General features: G+C 42.8%; 1 protein-coding gene across 1 annotated transcript; it reads left to right on the top strand.

Annotated features, from left to right (window-relative positions):
- Nucleotides 1–684: 684 nt before the first annotated feature.
- On the top strand, nt 685–19604 carry LOC124149475 (4-coumarate--CoA ligase 1-like). The gene is made up of 11 exons (XM_046521082.2): nt 685–1007; nt 6672–6879; nt 8601–8707; nt 9081–9286; nt 9568–9736; nt 12242–12413; nt 12831–12928; nt 14731–14875; nt 16835–16917; nt 18107–18272; nt 19153–19604. The coding sequence occupies exons 1-11, from the start codon at nt 912–914 to the stop codon at nt 19281–19283; spliced, it is 1581 nt and encodes a 526-aa protein (XP_046377038.2). The 5' UTR covers nt 685–911; the 3' UTR covers nt 19284–19604.
- The last annotated feature ends 280 nt before the right edge of the window (nt 19605–19884 follow it).

Genomic DNA, 19884 nt, shown 5'->3' with positions numbered 1-19884 from the left:
CAATACTAACTCACTCACACACTGAAAGGACGACTGACGATTCCCTTCCCAGGGTAAGCTTGGCTCACACGCGGACCATGCGACTAGGACACCAGTGACAACTAAAGATCACGTTTCTCACATTTCGGCTTTCTCAAATGTTCCAGGCGCCAAGCCGAGCATGCAAGAGGTGTAGATTGACATTGTCACGTCTTCTCGCTTGGGCATTAGCTACTACATCGAGGACTACAAAGATAGGTTCTATGTCAGCCGCCCAATTCCCCTTAAACTTACCCACCCGCTAGTTTCTAAAAATATAAATGTACCCCCAAATATCGAGCCGACCACAAACAATTAAAGATTTATTATCAATTAAATATTGACCTATTCCTATACAGCGTTGTTTGTCTTTTCTTGACTAGAGTTAAGTGGTAATGAGTATAGCGTCCTACCACAAACCCACTGAAGACAATCGGTAAACCCTTACATGAAGCTATACATCATGAACGGCATTCCGTGAACACTGCAGCATTGAGAGTGAGTGAGTGAGCACGGTTTTACGCCGCTTTTAGCAATATTCCAGCAATACAACGGCGGGGGATACCAGAAATGGGCTTCACACGTGTACCCATGTCGGGATTCGAACCCGGGTCTTCGGCGTGACGAGCAAACGCTTTAACCACGAGGCTACCCGCCCGCCCGCAGCATGGAGAGGACAACATTACATTTATATATGTCACAAATTGGTGTTGCGCAGAAACTATTATAAGACGGTGTAAATACAAATCTGTACCAGCCTGGTGAAAATATGCATGCGCCAAACATCCCGCGTGCAGATATATAACACCAAGCTTACACTTTGAACGGACGATTACATCACTTGACCCCGAGTGTTTAACTGCGTCAGCCTGTTGAGAAGCGTCCGAGTTAACATGGCGTGGAAAGGAAAGCCAATTCATCTACCATGTGTTTCCCTGGGGACATTCATGACGGAAAGGTTCGATCAACATGGAGATAGGGTTGCCATGGTGAGTACATTCGACATTTACGGCAGTCCCCGCAAGGGACGTAATGCATTATACTACTTGTGGGACACCTTGGCCCAGATATGCAGGTCAGCAATGTGTGTTGACCCACGGACGTATATACGTCTTTGGTTGACCCATTTTGAGTTTTTCGCTGACCTGTTAATGTTAATGTCAGCTTATCTTATGGGTCTTGGTCCATCGGGCTGTCCGTCGGTTAGCATTGAAATTGAAATTATATATAGTCTGCGCCCTAACCATGCATTTGTGTGCACAGCCTCTATTATCTCGTGTACTCTGTTATGAAAAATACACTAGGGCCATGCCGAGACTTCGTTTCGAAAGTGGCTATTTGTAGCGTGGTGTCAAACGCAACGGGTTCCTATCAAATGAGTTCTGGTATCGGATGGATGGGTATAGAGCATTTGTCATAATAGTGTGTCTTGGTGTCAGGGACGAATTGTACATGTAGGAAAGTTCATTGACTATTTGATTCTTGTTTAAGTATTGACAATGCAAATACATTGTTTTTTCTTGACGTGACGTTCTGCTGAGATAACAGAAAGTCATTAACACATATGCAACCGCGATTAAAACTGGGGGAGGGGGAAGGGGATTACAGAGTCTGGTGAGCGATGTTTGTGGTTATGTTACTCATATTAATCAGTGTCCAGTTGTCATAGAGACAGGCTCGATTCCTTATGCTCCTAAATCACAACTGGTACTACTACGATAATTACAACAATAAATATTGCTTCAGTGACAACAATCTACTACTACTACTACAACTACTACTACTACTACTACTACTACTACTACTACTACACAAGGAACTAATTATCAACACTACTACTACAACTACTACTACTACAACAACTACTACTACTACAACTACTACTACTTCTACTACTACACAAAGCACTAATAATCAACATCAAACCACAACTACTATCACAACTACAACAATTGCTACTAGTTATCGGCTACTACTGCTACTACAGCTACAGCTACTATAACTACCAATACTACCACTGTACCTAGGGAGCCAACCTGTCTCGTCATGCACACTTAAAAGGACAGCCAGTATACGTATATTCAGAAGGTCTCTGGTCATATTCAAATATAAACTTACTGAAAGGACCGTGCGGACATTACGATCTCACACAAGTATCAGCACAGACGTACAGTAAGGTGGGATACACGACTACGATATCGGAAAACATGTAAACAGTGTGTGTTCGAATAAACAAAAGCGATGAACCCATTTCCATATTAATAAGAAATCTCTGCCAAAAGCAGGGTCGATTGTACAATTCCGACCATATCATGAGCATGCTTCCGTGAATCACCATCATTCGAAACCAATTTTCAACAGATTGACATCATATAGTCAAGGTTTCACGTTTATCCACTGCTCTGAATCTTTAGAATGGTGTTAGCATGAGTCAAGTTATAACATGCTACATTTCAAAGTGTGAAAATTCAAAAGATCATTGATAGGTTCTGCTTTGTCAACACAAGTAAAGCTGGTGTCATCGCCGGGCGCGGGGCACGAATTAACTACAAAACACATCAGCTCGGAATACCTTCTTCATTCAAAAGGTAGCGTTTTAATGATTAAAATACGATTTATATCTGACAGTCATGTCTTTTCATTTACACGTGAAATGGTTTGTCATATCTGAATAGCTCCTCAGTTTCATTGTATGCCTATAACTCACCTAACAGTAAGAACGCACATCGAAATACCTGAACACTGCGAGCATAGCTCAGCATACAGAAAGACATATTTTTTTAAAAACATACTGAACATAAACTGAGATGTACATAGATGAATACGCTCATTTAGGCTTGTGAACACTGAATTATTTACTATTTGCTTTGGAGATGACCCCCGTCTTAGTCCAGATTAAGCAAGACACATGTATGACTACCGTATTTTCTTGAGTAAAGTGCGCACTTTTTTCCAAAAAACACAGCTGTGTAGAAAGGGGTGCGCATTATACACGAATTATGAGTTTTTATGTTTTTTCCCCTCATGGAAAGACATTACCGTGAGCACGTAACACCGGAAAATACCATGTCAACAAATCCATACTGAAGTACGCAAATTATTCATGTAATTACACTGTCTGGCTATAAAAAGTGTTCTTTGTATATCTGGACTTATGTTTGTAACTTATTTCAATGACATTAATTTTATTCAAAATTCCTTTTAATATTGTTTTAATTAATTTCGGCGAAATCGTGTGTGAAGCGATCGGAAGATCGCACAACTCACCGTTATTAACAGCAACACCGGTCAGATTACCGCTATTGACGCCTTGAAACGAACTTTAGTTGACAGAGAATGGATACATATATCATATGTCAAATATGTTTAGTAAAAGCTGCATCTAAATTAACAAGATATTGGAATATATTATTCCTGATAAAAAAAAGTTTCAGATACAATTTCTGCCGATCCTTGCATTAAAAATACTGTAAAGTTATATCATTGGGTGTGTCTTGACCGAATCACCGGTAGATTCCAAGAAAACGTGTGTACAGCTGATTGCTGTGTCCGGCTTAGTTTACGAGAAAATACACAAGGTAATCTTAATCCCTGGATATAAAACAATGCCTAGTAGAACAAAAAACACAATTTAAACGATAAATCAACATGTCTGGGGTTTTTTTTATCTCAAATTTCGAATTTGTACTGACTATTTGCTTTGGAAATGACCCCCGTCTTAGTCCAGATTAAGCAAGACACATGTATGACTACCCGGTAATTCCGAGAAAATATTCCAAGAAGCGGATAAGTGAAAAATCAGTTGGTCACCGTCTTGCGAATGAACCAATGCTATACTCATTCAAACAGGTAAGGAAACACTCACAGTTTGTACCATACTACATTGACGTAGCTGTATTTCTTGAAATTCACACACAATTTAAAGCTGTTGGTAACATATGGAACACTTGACAAGAAAAAAAAAGATTTTTGACTGGCAAACATTTTTGGTTGTTTTTGGAGACTGGTCCCAAGAACAGTCTTTGGTCATAATTTGGCAAATGTCAAAGTCAGGTGTCATGATAAGGAGGAAGGAGCACTCAAATATAACAATGCACATGCTTTCAATGATGTCTGTGGGTATGCTGCACACAATGGTATAAAGGATGACACTGCTGAATCCTGTCATTGCACTGGTTTAACCACCGACCGCCTCCGTGGTCTTGTGTTAGAGCGTCCGCCCGGAGAGCGGAAGGTCCGGGGTTCGATCCCCGGCCGCGTCATACCAAAAGACGTTAAAAGATGGTACTTGTTGTTACCCTGTCTGGCGCTCGGCATTAAGGGGCTAAAACAAGGACTGGTCGGCTCGGAGTCAGTATACTGTGTCTGAGTGGGGTATTCATGTTAAACTGCGGCATGGTATCTCAGTGAGCTAGCACTATAAATCGGCATCAGTCCGGACTAGTACAAGCAGCCACACAAACACACACACGTACATGCACGTCGCTATATAAGTGCAATAATCTTGGACGCGACGTTAAACCCAATTTCACCTCACCTCACCATAGCACCGAGACGACCATCAAGCCATGTAAACAGAGAAAGGGACATCACGTGGCTGCAAGATGCAATAGGCATCAGGGAAGTTGCCAGACGGCTCCAAAATGCACCATATGTGGCACAGGTTTCAGGCGGATGGAGAAGTCAAGTATCGGCCTCGTTCAGGCAGACCAAGATCAGCCACTGGAGCCGAGGACCGTTATGTCATTCTGACAGCTTTACGCAGCACCACAGCAGAATCATTGGGACTTCAACTGATGACAGCCACGCATAGACATGTCAGTGCACAGACAATCAGGTACCGTCTCAGAGTTGCTGGTATTAACTCCAGGCGTCAAGCTGTAAGATTACCTCTTCTGGCACGTTAAATAACTGCACGTCTTGCTTGGTGTCGAGCTCATCTCGGCTGGAATAGGCAGCAGTTATCGTAATTTTGTTCACAGACGAATCACGTTTCTGCATGCAGTTCAATGATGGACGTCTCAGAGTGTTTCGCCTGCAGAGGAGTAAGGTTTCAAGATGCCAGTCAGGAAACGAGAGCGGTTTGGTGGTGGCTTCAGTTTGAATAGGAGAACTCCACCGTATCATGGCAATGGAAATCTAAGAGGTATTCACTACAGGGACGAGTTTCTTCGGCCACTTGTTCTCCTTGCTTTGACGGCCATTGGACCTGGTGCCACACCAAAGGATGATAATACTCGTCCTCACAGGACGCTCGTGGCTACTGACTTCATCAACCGAAATGGGATCACCAGAATGCAGTGGCCTACCCATTCCCCAGATCTGGCACCGATCGAACACCTGTTGGACGTACTTGGACGACGTTTGCGTGCAAATCACCCCCATCCTGTCAGCCTGTAACAACTCGTCGAGGGGCTGCAAGCTGAGTGGCCAGCAATACACCAGGCAACTTTAAGGACTCTTGTCAGGTCCATGACACTCAGGTGCCTGTGTACTTTCCAGGGGTGGTGGTCATACACGTTATTGAGACCCTTATCATTCTCATGACTTTATGAAATGACACTACTGGTTTTGAAGGCGATATCTGGGTTACCTTGTTCACAGATGTAACCGCCCGACATCCACACGTAATCGCTATTGGATGTATCCTATTAAAAGCATCATTTTCTGTCGATTGTATTTTGTCTTTTTGTGTCCCATACCAAAACCTTGGTGTTCCCATACCTGCTTGAATTAGATATATAGCCCTAAATGAAACCAGTCCAGCAGGTTCTGGATCTCCCATCTCACTGGAGGATCCTTTTCAATTTCGCGTGACCTTTGACGTCATACTGGACACGTGTCCCCTGTTGTCCCGTTTGCAATGGGGGGCGGTCGGGTAGCCTAGTTGTTAAAGCGTTAGCTCGTCACGCCGAAGACCCGGGTTCGATTCCCGACATGGGTACAATGTGTGAAGCTCATTTCTGGTGTCCCCCGCCGTGATATTTGCTGGAATATTGCCAAAAGCGGCGTAAAACCATACTCACTCACTCACGTTTGCAATGACATCACTCCTCCAGTGTTTAGATGTACATTAGACAGTGTGTTGCGTCCCACAGCAGAAGAAAGGTTGATGGCTCGTTTAGTGAGGGTAGAGATGATGCCAGTCTTAGTTCTAAAGGGATGCAATTATCCTGTTTAATTGGCTTCATGTCCCATTGGCTTCCACCTATGTGTTCTCTGTCCATCGTGTTGTGACAGTATTATCCTTCTGTTGTCATTACTTACTCATGTCATCCCACTCATGTATGCAAATGTTGTTTCTGCTAATCCTCTGCTGTCAATCCTCCACCTACTATATATATTCTGTACAATGTTCCTCATTCACCGTGTGCGAAATACGCTGCAGTCGGAAAGCGCACGTTAAATCTTCTATATCAGTCAGTTCCTCATTCAGTTTTGATTGACAACGTTATAAGGATCAAAACCGAAACGTCGCAGTTACAGTATAAAAGAAGTTGTTATCCATAAAGTGTGTCTACTTTGTCATTCGTCAACTTCTAAGTAATGCCTATCAAACAAATTTTACAATGTTCTGAAATGTCACTGTCCCGACATACTGTTAAAGATACAGACACTCAAGTCACACATCAAAATATTAACACTCTTTGCAGGTTAACTCGAACACCGGCCATGTCATGTCGTACCGCCAACTCTCGTCCACAATCCGACGTCTGGCTCGTGGTCTTAGTAACCTCGGATTCAAGAGAGGCGACGTTCTCTGCATCTTCTCCCCGAATGTCATCGAGTACCCAATAGTGTTCTACGCAGTTGCCTCCCTTGGTGGTGTACTACAAGCGACCAACCCACTCTACAATGGAGGTAAGTCTGGCAGTATCACCCGCAAACACAGAAGAGTTCAACTCATATAACGCGTATCACAACCGAGGTCAGTTAATGAAGAATGTCGAGTTGGTTGGTATATGCACGGAGATCATGTTACCAACTCACAACGTGACAACGTCGATATGTCCCTCATACACAAGAATCGTAACAAAATATCATAATATTTCAACTGATCATCGATGGTATTAAATGCCTTGGTTCTTGTGAGTTCGGCATGTTGCACATAAAGCTATCATTTAACCAATGAACTACACCACCCATGAAACGTAAACGACTATTCCAATCATGTATATCCGTCGGGGACAACAGTCTCTAGTAGTTTAGGATCACTGACACAGGCTTACCAAAGAAATCAACAGAGAGCTACCAAACTATGGAATATGAACACCCTTTGAATAGAAATATCCCCACAAATTACAAAGACACACTCCTTGCATCGTAATGCTGAGATCCGGCACATCTTCAATGGAAACTGAATCACGCAAATGGCTTGCTGTTTGGTTCCATTTAAAATGTTTGGTATCCCCTCCTGGATTATTGCTAAACGCTACGTATGACCACTCATTCACTATTTAAACTGGTAGACAGCATGTGTTAAATATTCAGGTTGTTAACAGGGTGCTCTCTTGGACACGCCAGAAACCTATGATTGTGGGTTCGAATCCCGGTTCGCCCCACTTAGGTCTCTAGGTTTGTCAGCACCATAGCCGTGCTCGTGGGTTTCACCGAAGTGGTAGACGTCTGAGACCTGCATCACTTCGGGCTTTGCTCCCACATTAAGCTGACAGGCCACGATATAACTGGAATAATGTAAAAAGCGGCGTTAAACCCAACTCACTCACTCACTCACTCATTCACTGTTAACAGGGTGCATGTTTCCATATTGCCTAAGATGCAGCAATTGTGCAAAGTTGCGTCCCTTTGGCTTGCCAGGATCGAGAGATCGTGTGATCAAATCCTAGTAAGCCCTTATAGTGGTCGTTGGTTTGTCAACACTTGTGTTCGTCTTGATTATCGGCTCTACATCTTCCCGAGGCAAGAGCGTTAACTGACTTTACAAGTCCAGTTTCCACCCTTGCCGAACTAGGCTGGAATTCCTGGGCTCGATCATAGCGCCACCAGTGGCTATTACGAGTTATGTCCATTCTATGCCTCTCCCATATGTACCAATCAGATTCCACCTCTCGTATCACATGCATTTGTTTCAAACAAAATGGTGGCGCCCAATCAAGATGATCTGATCGATAATCAATATCTATTTTGTGATATAACGGTTCTTACTTCGCGAAGTACATCAAATCACGTGAGCACCTGGATTAAAAACATGAAAAGTTTTTGAAAATATCTGTTGACAACGAGCTGGCGATGCACATGCTTTGCAAATCCTTCAATCGACCGAACTCTGCATGACAGTTTACGAACCGGATTTCGATTTCGGTGCGCGATTTTGATTGGACTATGCATAGACTCGTTAGTCCAGCCAAAATGTAACTCCATAATACCAGCCTAGTTCGGCAAGGGTGGAAACTGGACTTTTATAGTCAGTTAACTCTCTGGCCTCGGGAAGATGTCGGCTCTACGACTTGCACCTCTTTCCTCCCACTTTGAACTGACACGCTGATATTACTGGAAGATTGTTAGAAGCGGCGGCGTTCAATCCAACTCACTCACTCACTCACTCACATGTGTGTTTCCAGATGAACTCAAACACACCATTGACATCTGTAAAACCAAGTTCCTCCTGACACTGCCGGATATGCTTCCAGTCGTCAGGCAGGCCCTGGCCCAAGCCCATGGCGTCCAGGTAAGAGTTGCTAGGAGGTCAAATGTTGCTAGACGAGGACACATTAATATGCAGCCCCATGTAACGTGACACTGCATATGATATGTTTTGACAAGTACACTTCAGGGGGAAGGGCCCGGGTGGGTGGGGGATGGGGGTGGCCATTTCACTTTGTTAATGTTCATATTTATAACGTAGACGAATGCTTCTTGAGAGAGTCAATCGTTACTCAAATAGTTATCCGATCACAACTTCATCCATTTACAGAAAAACAAAACGCTACGTTTTAAAAGTGTGTCACTATAGGCTCTGCGCATTGATTGATGAGGTGGCGTTAAACACTAATCACTCACTCACTCGAGGTTTACAAATAGACCTGTCTTTGACATTTCAGAAGGTTATCGTGCTGGGTGAGGCTGAGGGCTGTGTCAGCTTCGCCTCCCTCATCACGCCGGATATTTCTGATGCACCAATAAGCGACCAAGGCATCGACCCAAAGAACGACGTCACCGCAATACTGTTCTCCAGTGGAACGACCGGAAAACCAAAAGCAGTGCAGATATCTCATTATGCGATGACGTCCAACGTACTACAGTTGTTGTAAGTATAGACAGATAATATGTATGTGTGTGTGTTTGATTTGTGTGTATTTGTTTCTTTGTAACTCTCTTTCTCCCTCCTTTATTCTCTCTCTCTCTCTCTCTCTGTCTCTCTCTCCCTCTCTCTCTCTCTTTCTCTCTCTCTCTAAATATATATATATATATTTAAATATTATATATATATATATATATATATATATATATATATATATTATTATTATTATTATTATTATTATTATTATTATAATATATTTAAATTGAGTAAACTGCTTATTCCACCAGGGAACCGGGACTCCTGACGGAGAAGGACTCCTACGTGTCGTTTCTACCCTTCTTCCATATCTACGGGCTAGGCCCTATCATCTCCACCGGGCTATACAGTGGGGCCAAGAATGTTGTCATGTCCAGATTCGACGTTCATGAGTACTTGCGCAACATACAGGAACATAAGGTCAGTCTACTACTACTACTACTACTACTACTACTACTACTACTACTACTTCTGCTACTACTACTACTACTACAAATTATTATAATTATAATGTTTTTACCATCACCACCAAGGTAATGGTGCAAGTACAGCAAGAAACGTAAGGGGTGTGATGAGTGTACTCAAGTTTGCCGTGGTCCTTTCCGTGGTCGTTGCACGGAATCAGACAGATGTAAAATGTAAACACCTCACTTCAGCTCAATTTACTACCCACAAACGTAAGTGTGAGAGGCGTGACAGCGATAGACGTTCAATGTCAACATCATTGGAACAAGAACCATCATCTCCCAAGAAAACTAAGGGGGTTTGCATGGAGACCAGATATTATTTTAATTTACTATAAGCCAAAATATTTTTGTCTTAAACATTCATTCCCACAATGTAATTTGTGTGGCAGACAATTTCTTTATTTTCCGTCAGTGTGAAAGATAATTTTTTTCAAGAATTTTCAGGTACAATCCCAACCCCCAAAATGTCAATGGTCGCCCCATACGCGTCTCTTACTAAAACTAAACAAGGCCTTCTCTCTCTTTAGAAGACTCAAGAATAAGCTTAAGACACCTACATTTAACATCAAGGAGTGCCGCACCCATGGGATGGACTCCATCGTCTCTCACCCGAACTTGACGGCGACATATCAACCCGAAGAGAACGCGTCACTCCATCGTTGGAGATCTTGAGTTGGCTCATTTGGACACCATGATTCGGCGTACGCTCCCGTTGATCTCTACGATCCTATCAATGGCTGAAGCCATGCATTGCGATGTTGGTGGCCAATGAGAAGAAGACGGAAGAGGCTCACATCCGGAGAGAGAGCGTGCTGATACATGAAAGGTTTCAGACTGTGATGGACCAGCTCTCCCATTATGCCGGTTACATAACAGCTCTACGCAGGACGGGTGTCGTACAATCCTGTTAAAGGGAGGAACAATTTAAAACTCAGCTTTACAATCTACCTTGGTCGTCCGCATTCCTCTTTGCCAATGGGATTCAGGCTATAGCCAAGGAATTCACGAAAGATACTCAACTCGATCTCCTTAAACAAGAGAGGTAACAACTGCAAGACAATCAGCACCTTAGACAGAAGAGGGGCGGTGGGGTAGCCTAGTTGTTATAGCGTTCGCTCGTCACGCCGAAGACCTGGGTTCGATTCCCCACATGGGCACATGTGTGAAGCCCATGTCTGGTGTCCCCCGCCGTGATTTTGCTGGAATATTGCTAAAAGCTTAGACGGAAGACTCAGACCACTTCAGCTCACTCCGACTTGATAGGACTGATCATGTGATATTCTAGGGGTTGGGGGCTGGGATTTTATTAAAAAATATATGTTGTCCCCGAAAATCCTTGAAAATAATAATTATGCTTCAGACTTTTACATTGTTGCAAGGTGTTCTTCTTAAACAAATTCAGACTGAAAAATATCTAATCTTAATACAAAATCCCAGACCCCCCTCCCCCCCTCAGAATATCAAATGGCCGGTCCCTTACGAGAGACATTCCAGGCAAACATTCGTGTTAGGATGCATCCGGGACAGAGCACCAGAAGTTCTAAATCCAGCATCACTAGGACTGTTACCTTGAACGCAGGGAAGGACAGAGGAGTGTCCGACTCCTCCACCAAGTGACTCAGTAGCAGGACTGAACAACTGAGGCCCTCCGATCCCAGTCGTACCCCTATATCATACACTTGTAGGCGGAAGTCGTGGACTTTTTGCAGCCAACTGGATGACTTTGGGAGACCTTACATCGCAGCACTTCTGACTGAAGGCTACAGACTTCCATCAACAGCAACGTCTCCAGGTACAACAACTCCATTGAACAGGACCTCGCTTCCAGTCAAGTTCCGACCCTACAAGACACATTGGGGTGCTATTGGACAAGCATGCACCAATGTCTCATGCCGGAGGACAGCGGCAAGCATGATTTTCAATATGAAGACCTTCAAAGCGGAACAGCACCTCACATCCACATGGTATCGATCGCTCTGCTTCTTACGATCATTCGTTCGGGGGATTAAATGCTCAACCTCGATCTGCAAGATGCGTACCTTCACGAATTCATCGTGATCATTATGGAAGGTGTTCCCGTTTGTCATTTCTAAACATATCTAAACTAAACATGGCTGTAAGAATATTTAGCATTTTATTATAAGCTTCACACATCCACCCCCACACCCACACCCACACCCACACCCACACCCACCCCCACCCCATCAACCCATTTAAGCATCAGCCCATTTGGCGTTTTAAGTTACACATAATTATGATATAAGAGAACAGGATTATAGTTGCTTCCGTTGTGGAGCATATAATAAAACGGAGGACTATGTGACAGACGGGGTAATCATTGTTTTCTTCTCTAGTAGGATGCACGTCACATATTAACCTCACGAAATATTAACGCAAGAGGTTCTCCTTTGCGTCTATACACCTCGATATAAGGCGACTATACTGATCCATTCCACAGGCCACCGTGCTGCACCTGGTGCCACCCGTCATGGTTCTGTTGACCACCCTGCCCACTGTCCGGCAGTATGACCTGAGCAGTGTTCACCGAGTCCTTTGCGGAGCTGCGCCTCTGAGCAAAGACATCGAAGCGAAGATTCTAAAGATATTCAACATCAAGCATGTTTCACAAGGTACTATTTAGCATCACAAAATTCTTTTAGTAACAGAAGAAAGTACTAATATTGTTAGGTTTTGACGGCTTTCCAGGGACGTAAGTCATTATAAACCATAAAATTCATACTGTTTGGGATTTTGGCTGTTGAAAGAAAGGGTTTGAATGTGTGTGAATTATACATATAAAACCCCTTAATTTTTCCATCTTTTTACCCTATTATTTATGTAACTGTATACAACTCATAATCTGTAAATAACGAATTTAAAGTTAATCAATTATAAAATCAAATATACGTCCATGGCGCTCTGTACAAACTAATAGCTTGTCTATTGATTATCGTAGTTATTGAAGGTACTTGGTATTTTAAGTTAGTAGTTATAAAAGTAATATGTCCTTCACATTAGCCAAGTATAACACCGGATGTAACTTCCAGGCTTCGGGATGACGGAATGCCAAGTAACACACTTGTCACTTGATGTGATGCACAGGTTCGGCTCGGTCGGGACTGTCGTTGCGGGAACCGAGTGTAAGGTAGGGCAGGCATCTTCAAAACAATACATTCCCTCAAAACTAATAGTGAGTTTTGTGAATTTTACTCTGGGGTGGGAAGGTGGCGTGGGGATAGTTATTTAATCAGGTGTTATTAATATACAGTGAACTACGGTTATAACGAACACAGAGGGACAACTGATTGCAGTTCGACATAACCGTAGTTGGTTACAAGCATATTGGGCGTCAATCTAGTTACAGCACGGTGTGTCATCGCAATGTTGGCGGAAGCCAGAAGGGCGTATATTGTGGCGTCTACCACCTTCAGGAACCTCCGAGAACGGGTATGGTTTTTACTGACCAAGGAACAAAATCCGGGCGTTTGAGGGATTCGAACCAACGATCATCAGATCCTCTCAGCAAAGGTGGGAAACCCTGCACATTGCAATCACTCGAATTAGGAACCGACTATTTGATAATCCGGGGAAGGAAGGGCTGGGATTTTGTATCAGGATTAGATATTTTTCAGCTACTGCTACAAAACCGGATATATTTTTTATTTAAATCTATAATCCTGATTATTATTATTTTGGAAAAAACCCCGCTATTCAACAATGTCCTTTTTGTGGGAGGCAATTTCATTTTTTTCAACAAAGCATGTCTAAAGCAAAGTTGTTGTTTTTCAGGTTTACGATAAACTTATCAAATGGTCGTTCCCTAATGGGGCCTTTACACATGGTGGCGACCTTTGTGCCTAAAAGTGTGCGACCATAAAATTTTCCAGGTCGTCGTTGGAGGCTCAAAGGAGGCAGAATGGTTGCCTGAGTCGTTCCAAAGTGGTACACAGGAGGTTCAGACATCGCCATGGACGCCATGGTCGCCGTGAATTTTTGAACATGTTCAAAACAGTCGCACAAAGGTCGCCGAGGAGGTTGGTTGCTCACAAAGGAGGCAGAAGGGAGGCACAAACATTGCCGTTGTTGCAGAATGAAGGCACAGTGGTCGCCCAATGGTCGCCAGGTAATATATGCGTTCTGCTGAAATATTTTCCCGTCAATCTGGGCGATGCTTCTGCCTCCCTTGTGCCTCCATTGGGCGACCAACAGCGTGCATTGAACGATGACTGTGGCGACCGCCGTGTCTCCATTCGGCGACCACGGCAACCCTTGTGACATCATGGCAATGCTTCTGCTTCTTTTCTGCCTCCTTTGAGCTACCTGTAGTGCCTCCTCGGCCTGCCTATAAATATAGGGCTTGTACCTGCAGTGTTTCAGTGTGGTTGCAGACACTGGACAACACTAGCAGTTTCTGCTGAACAACTGCTGGAGCAGTTACATAGAAACATGATCTCCTGGGTTTAGGCGACCATTGAGCGTCCTGGCCAGTTTTTGATCGCTCAAAGACGGCACAACGGTCGCAGACCTGTGTAAAGGGGCTTTTACTTGACCACCCGGAACTCTCTGGGTAGCTGTAAGTTGTTTTTCCAAACTGGCTGCGTCCCTGTTAATGATGACTGTGTAGTTTCATGGGGATTATCATACTGTAATGGTTCTTTGCGTGATCAGACGCGTGACTAAGGACGACTGTCGTCACGGATCCCCTCGGATATATAAGGTCCCCATATCCTGCGTTTGTAATAAGAGCCGACGTATGAGGATCGGTGTGTAGCACCGTCTGGCCTGGCTGACTGTGTGTCATCGTTCCCCGACGGCGGGGATCGTTGCTCATGCTGTCAATCACTGGTTTACCTCGCCGAGAGTCGATTATTTCCAGACTGTCGGTATATAGCTGTCAAATTGCTGACTATGGCGCGAAACGCCTTTCATCCACATAATATTTCACAGATAGTCGACCTAGAGACCGGAAAGTCCCTCCCCTCAAACAAAGATGGTGAGGTCTATGTGAGAGGGCCAGGCTTGATGAAAGGGTACCTGTCAAACCCTGGTGCCACGAGCGCCATGTATACCGAGGATGGATGGATGAAGACAGGTGCGGATTTATATTAATAATAATAATTCTTGGCGTGAAATGAAATATTATACTATTGCTCTCGCCACTTGAAATAGAACCACGTCATATTAATATGATTATTAAGATGATTAGTAGTGAAGAATGTGTATGTGTGCTAATACTTATATAGTGTAAATAAGGCATTCCGTCGATAAGGAGTATTAGCCACAGTAATGACAAAGATTGCAAAGTGTGATTTTCATCATCCTACTCAGCTATATATAGCAGCATGTGTAGCGTACACTTATTACGTACTCAGCTATGTATAGCAGTATGTGTAGCGTACACTTATTACCGACTCAGCTATATATAGCAGCATGTGTAGCGTACATTTATTACCGACTCCGCTATACACATGTATATAGCAGCATGTGTAGCGTTCACTTATTACCGACTCAGCTATATATAGCAGCATGTGTAGCGTACACTTATTACCGACTCCGCTATACACATGTATATAGCAGCATGTGTAGCGTACACGTATTACCGACTCAGCTATATATAGCAGCATGTGTAGCGTACACTTATTCCCGACTCAGCTATATATAGCAGCACGTGTAGCGTACACTTATTACCGACTCAGCTATATATAGCAGCATGTGTAGCGTACACTTATTACCGACTCAGCTATGTATAGCAGCATGTGTAGCGTACACTTATTACCGACTCAGCTATATATAGCAGCATGTGTAGCGTACACTTATTACCGACTCAGTTATATATAGCAGCAAGTGTAGCGTACACTTATTACCGACTCAGCTGTATATAGCAGCATGTGTAGCGTACACTTATTACCGACTCAGCTATGTATAGCAGCATGTGTAGCGTACACTTATTACCGACTCAGTTATATATAGCAGCAAGTGTAGCGTACACTTATTACCGACTCAGCTGTATATAGCAGCATGTGTAGCGTACACTTATTACTGACTCAGCTATGTATAGCAGCATGTGTAGCGTACACTTATTACCGACTCAGTTATATATAGCAGCAAGTGTAGCGTACACTTATTACCGACTCAGCTGTATATAGCAGCATGTGAAGCGTACACTTATTACCGACTCAGCTGTATATAGCAGCATGTGTAGCGTACACTTATTACTGACTCAGCTATATATAGCAGCATGTGTAGCGTACACTTATTACCGACTCAGTTATATATAGCAGCATGTGTAGCGTACACTTATTACCAGGGCCTACTTGCTTACACAAATCGATCTTAGCGCAGAGATGGTCGTTACTCCCATACTTTACATAGCCTTACGATAGTTGTAGCGCTAAGATCGCTCTGTGCATGTGGGCCCTGAACTAAAAGTAACAAGAGGACAAGGTCATCGGTATCATCCTCAATGGCGAATACTTACCGTAGATAAATATATGAAACGTGTTGCCATGGAAACTTGAAAAAGTAATTTCTAAAAAATCCCAAACTGTCATAACGTACCAGTTGACCACTGTACCTTTTTATGTCAAAGTCCTTGCCACGGAAACTCGACAAGTATTTGTTTAAAAACTCAAAAACTGTCAAAAGTCACCAGTTCACCACTATCTATGTGTCACGATTGGTGAAGAGCTATTTTACGATTCTGACGATCTGCTCCAGATACGAGCACAACCCCCATTTTCAGTCAGAGCAGTTGCTTTGGAAACTCGAAAAAATAATTTTTAAAACACCCCAAACTATCAAAGGGCGCCACTTTACTACTGCACCTGTCTATGTGCCAAGTTTGGTAAATAGAATTAATTGTACAGTTTGGTTGATGCATGTAATCGTATCCCAATTGCGTGGGTCGATGATCATGATATCACTCATTGGATAGTCTGGTCCAGACTCGATTATTTACAGACCGCTGCATATAGCTGGAATTTGCTAGGCGCGGCGTTAAACAACAAACAAATGTATACTTATACTTATATCCAACTGCCTTTCTCCACAGGTGATATCGGCCATGTTGACGACGAGGGGTTTCTCTTCATTGTTGATCGGCTGAAGGAGCTCATCAAATACAAGGCCTTCCAGGTAAACACAGGCTTTGGGGCAGGTTGGTCCAGCTCACCTAGTCCAGCAAGTGTCCAGCAGACCAATATAGAAGAACTGACGTTCGCTTTAAATTGTCTTTACATCCGAGTGTGAAGCAGGATCTTCAGGAAGCGTTCGCAAAATCACAAACACCATCATCAACAATTTGTATTGACGGTGATGTGCATGTTCGTTGAGGAAGGCAAAACAGTATAAATCGTGCATGGGTTCATAATCTAAAGAATTTTTTTCACAGATCAGTACCTGACTCCTCATCACATGGACAATCTAGATATGATGTAAATTTATCACACGTAGGTACGAAGACTTATACTCATAGATAGAACTGGGAGTTCCCTGAGCCTTGGCTGAGCCTGGATAAAACACACCTAACCTGCTGGTAAGTCAGGATTAGTTGAGTTGTGACCTGACAACACCCCGTATGACTCTGTATCCAGTCCGCCCACTGGCGCGTACCATAATGAATAAGGGGTAGCGGGTGGTCCGCGACAAGTAGTACGATGAATATGTGAGTGCCCTGTCTCGGCCAGCAACGGGTTATAGTGGCGAGTTTAAAAGCATATTTTAGTACGCACTGATGTGAGGTACCTGATGATTGTGAAAATGGTGACAGCACATTTCCATGGCTAAACAATTGAGAAGTATTGAGGGAATTCATTTGCTGTTAAAATCGAATAACATTTTTTACTCAAGAGCAATAATGACAAGTGTAATGGCATTCCCGCTCTACCTTTAACAAACTAAACATGTTTGTCCAGATTATGTCACCGCCTACTTAACTTAAACGTGTTTTGTAAATTGCTTCAACTTGTCCTAGATTACCAGTAGGACAAGTTGTCATTTTCATCTTTCGGTATCCATTTCACTTACCCTGAATTCTTTATGTGTCATATGGACACTCAGCTAGTCGTTGTTTGTTTGCTTGTTTGTTGTTTAACGCCGCACTCAGCGATATTCCAGCTAATTGACGGCGGTCTGCAAATAATCTTGTCTGGACCAGACAATCCAACTGGGATACGATGACTTCCCTCAACCAAGTCAGCGAGCCTGACCACCCGATCCCGTCAATCGCCTCTCGATTATTTGCAGACCGCCGTCAATTAGCTGGAGTGTGGCGTTAAACAACAAACAACAACAACAATATCCTAGTCATGTAATTCCTCGCCAGGTGGCGCCAGCTGAGCTGGAGGATGTTCTGTTGAGTCACCCCAGCGTGGCAGATGTCGGTGTCATCGGTATCCCGGATGTGGAGGCAGGAGAGTTGCCCAAAGCCTTTGTTGTCAGGAAACCAGGGTCAATGACAACAGAACAAGAACTGCAAGATTTTGTGAAAAGTAGGAAACCTTTTTACACGTTTATCATGGGGCGAGCGTATTACTATCTTTTGTTCATTAGATGCTTATTGTCTTAACGCCGCACTCAGCAATATTCGTTATATGGCCTGTAAATAATCGAGTCTGGACAAACCAGTGATTGATGCCAAGTGCAAGTCCCATGCCATAGGGTTCCGATGACATGCAGTCAACCATGACCTTTTCTTGGGATAAGGTTCGGGGATATTTCAATACCCAAACATTCTGCCTCCAAAAGCTGGAAAAATACATTTCTTTAAGCTCTGACAATATTAAATGTCGTTTAAACAGTTTAAAAGAAAATGAACAATTGACTATTGTAAAATCAGGGAATATTTATAATTCCTTATTATTAATAATTATTTTGGTCAGATTCACACAGGGTATATACATAATCCTTTAAATTACCACGTTTTTTAGGCATCTTCCCCGAAACTGCTTCGTTCATTGTTAGAAGAATTATTATCTCAAGTATCAATATAACATTGTTGTAGAGTTGATTAAAATGAATAGGTTTGCATAAACATTATTCACATAACATATGGAATCTGTAGTACACCTGGTAATTTCGGGATTATGTATATTCTCTGCGTAAATCAGACTTTACATATATTCCCGAAAATTTCAGGGAGTTGTCATAGTCCCTGATTTGGCATATTCATATACTGCCATAAACTTAATTACCTTCCCTTTTCTGTTACACCAAATAAAGCAACAACATTAAACAAATCTGGAAAATTTAAACCCTTGATAGATGTGACTTTTACTGATCAATGTGAAAATGAGAATACAGCGTTTCAGTCATGAATCAATGTAACACCGAATCTGAGTGTGTCTCATTCAGCGCCTTCCCCCCTTGCAGGTAAAGTATCTGGAACCAAGAGACTCCGGGGAGGAGTGACCTTTCTTGAAGAGATTCCAAAGAGCGCCAGCGGCAAGATCCTCAGAAGAATGCTGCGAGACATGGAGAAAAACACTAGGTCAAAGTTGTAGGAGGAGCCTTAGGGCACAGAGAAAACCATAAACAATAACATTGATATACAGATATACTTAACGTATCTATTGTTAATGTATATATTTATTAATTCACTAAAACAATGGGGAACACTTTAAGAATACATGCCCACAGAACGACAGATATTAACACTGGGATCACACAATTAATATTTCATGGACATATTTGAAATTGTGTAAGAAAATAGTGTACTGCTTTGCGTGGTCATGTTGCCTTGTCTTATCCATTCTGTCAATCAGCACTTCTACAATCAGGATAATAATAATAATTGTTTAAATTGATTAAAAAAAATATATGAGTACTACCACAGGGCGACGCACGCTGGAGCTGAGTATGAAAATCGAGTGCACACTGATCCATTATTTTGTGTGACAATTTATACGCAATAAAAAATCCTTAAAACATCACTTAAATTTGTTTTTTTGTTTTTTTTGCAAGAAGCCAGCTTTGAATGTGTCATATGTTTTATGGACCGCCTCCATGGTCTTGTGGAAGAGTGTATATACGGAGAGCAGAAGGTGGGGAGTTCGATCACCGACCGCGACGTAACAGTGAAAAGTTTCTACTTGTTGTTACCCT

The sequence above is a fragment of the Haliotis rufescens genome, unplaced genomic scaffold (assembly GCF_023055435.1).
Source record: "Haliotis rufescens isolate VD_foot unplaced genomic scaffold, xgHalRufe1.0.p SCAF_1, whole genome shotgun sequence".
In the NCBI taxonomy this organism is placed as follows: Eukaryota; Metazoa; Mollusca; class Gastropoda; order Lepetellida; family Haliotidae; genus Haliotis; species Haliotis rufescens.
The sequence above is the reverse complement of the archived record's forward strand: the minus strand, read 5'-3'. Positions and strand labels throughout refer to the sequence as shown.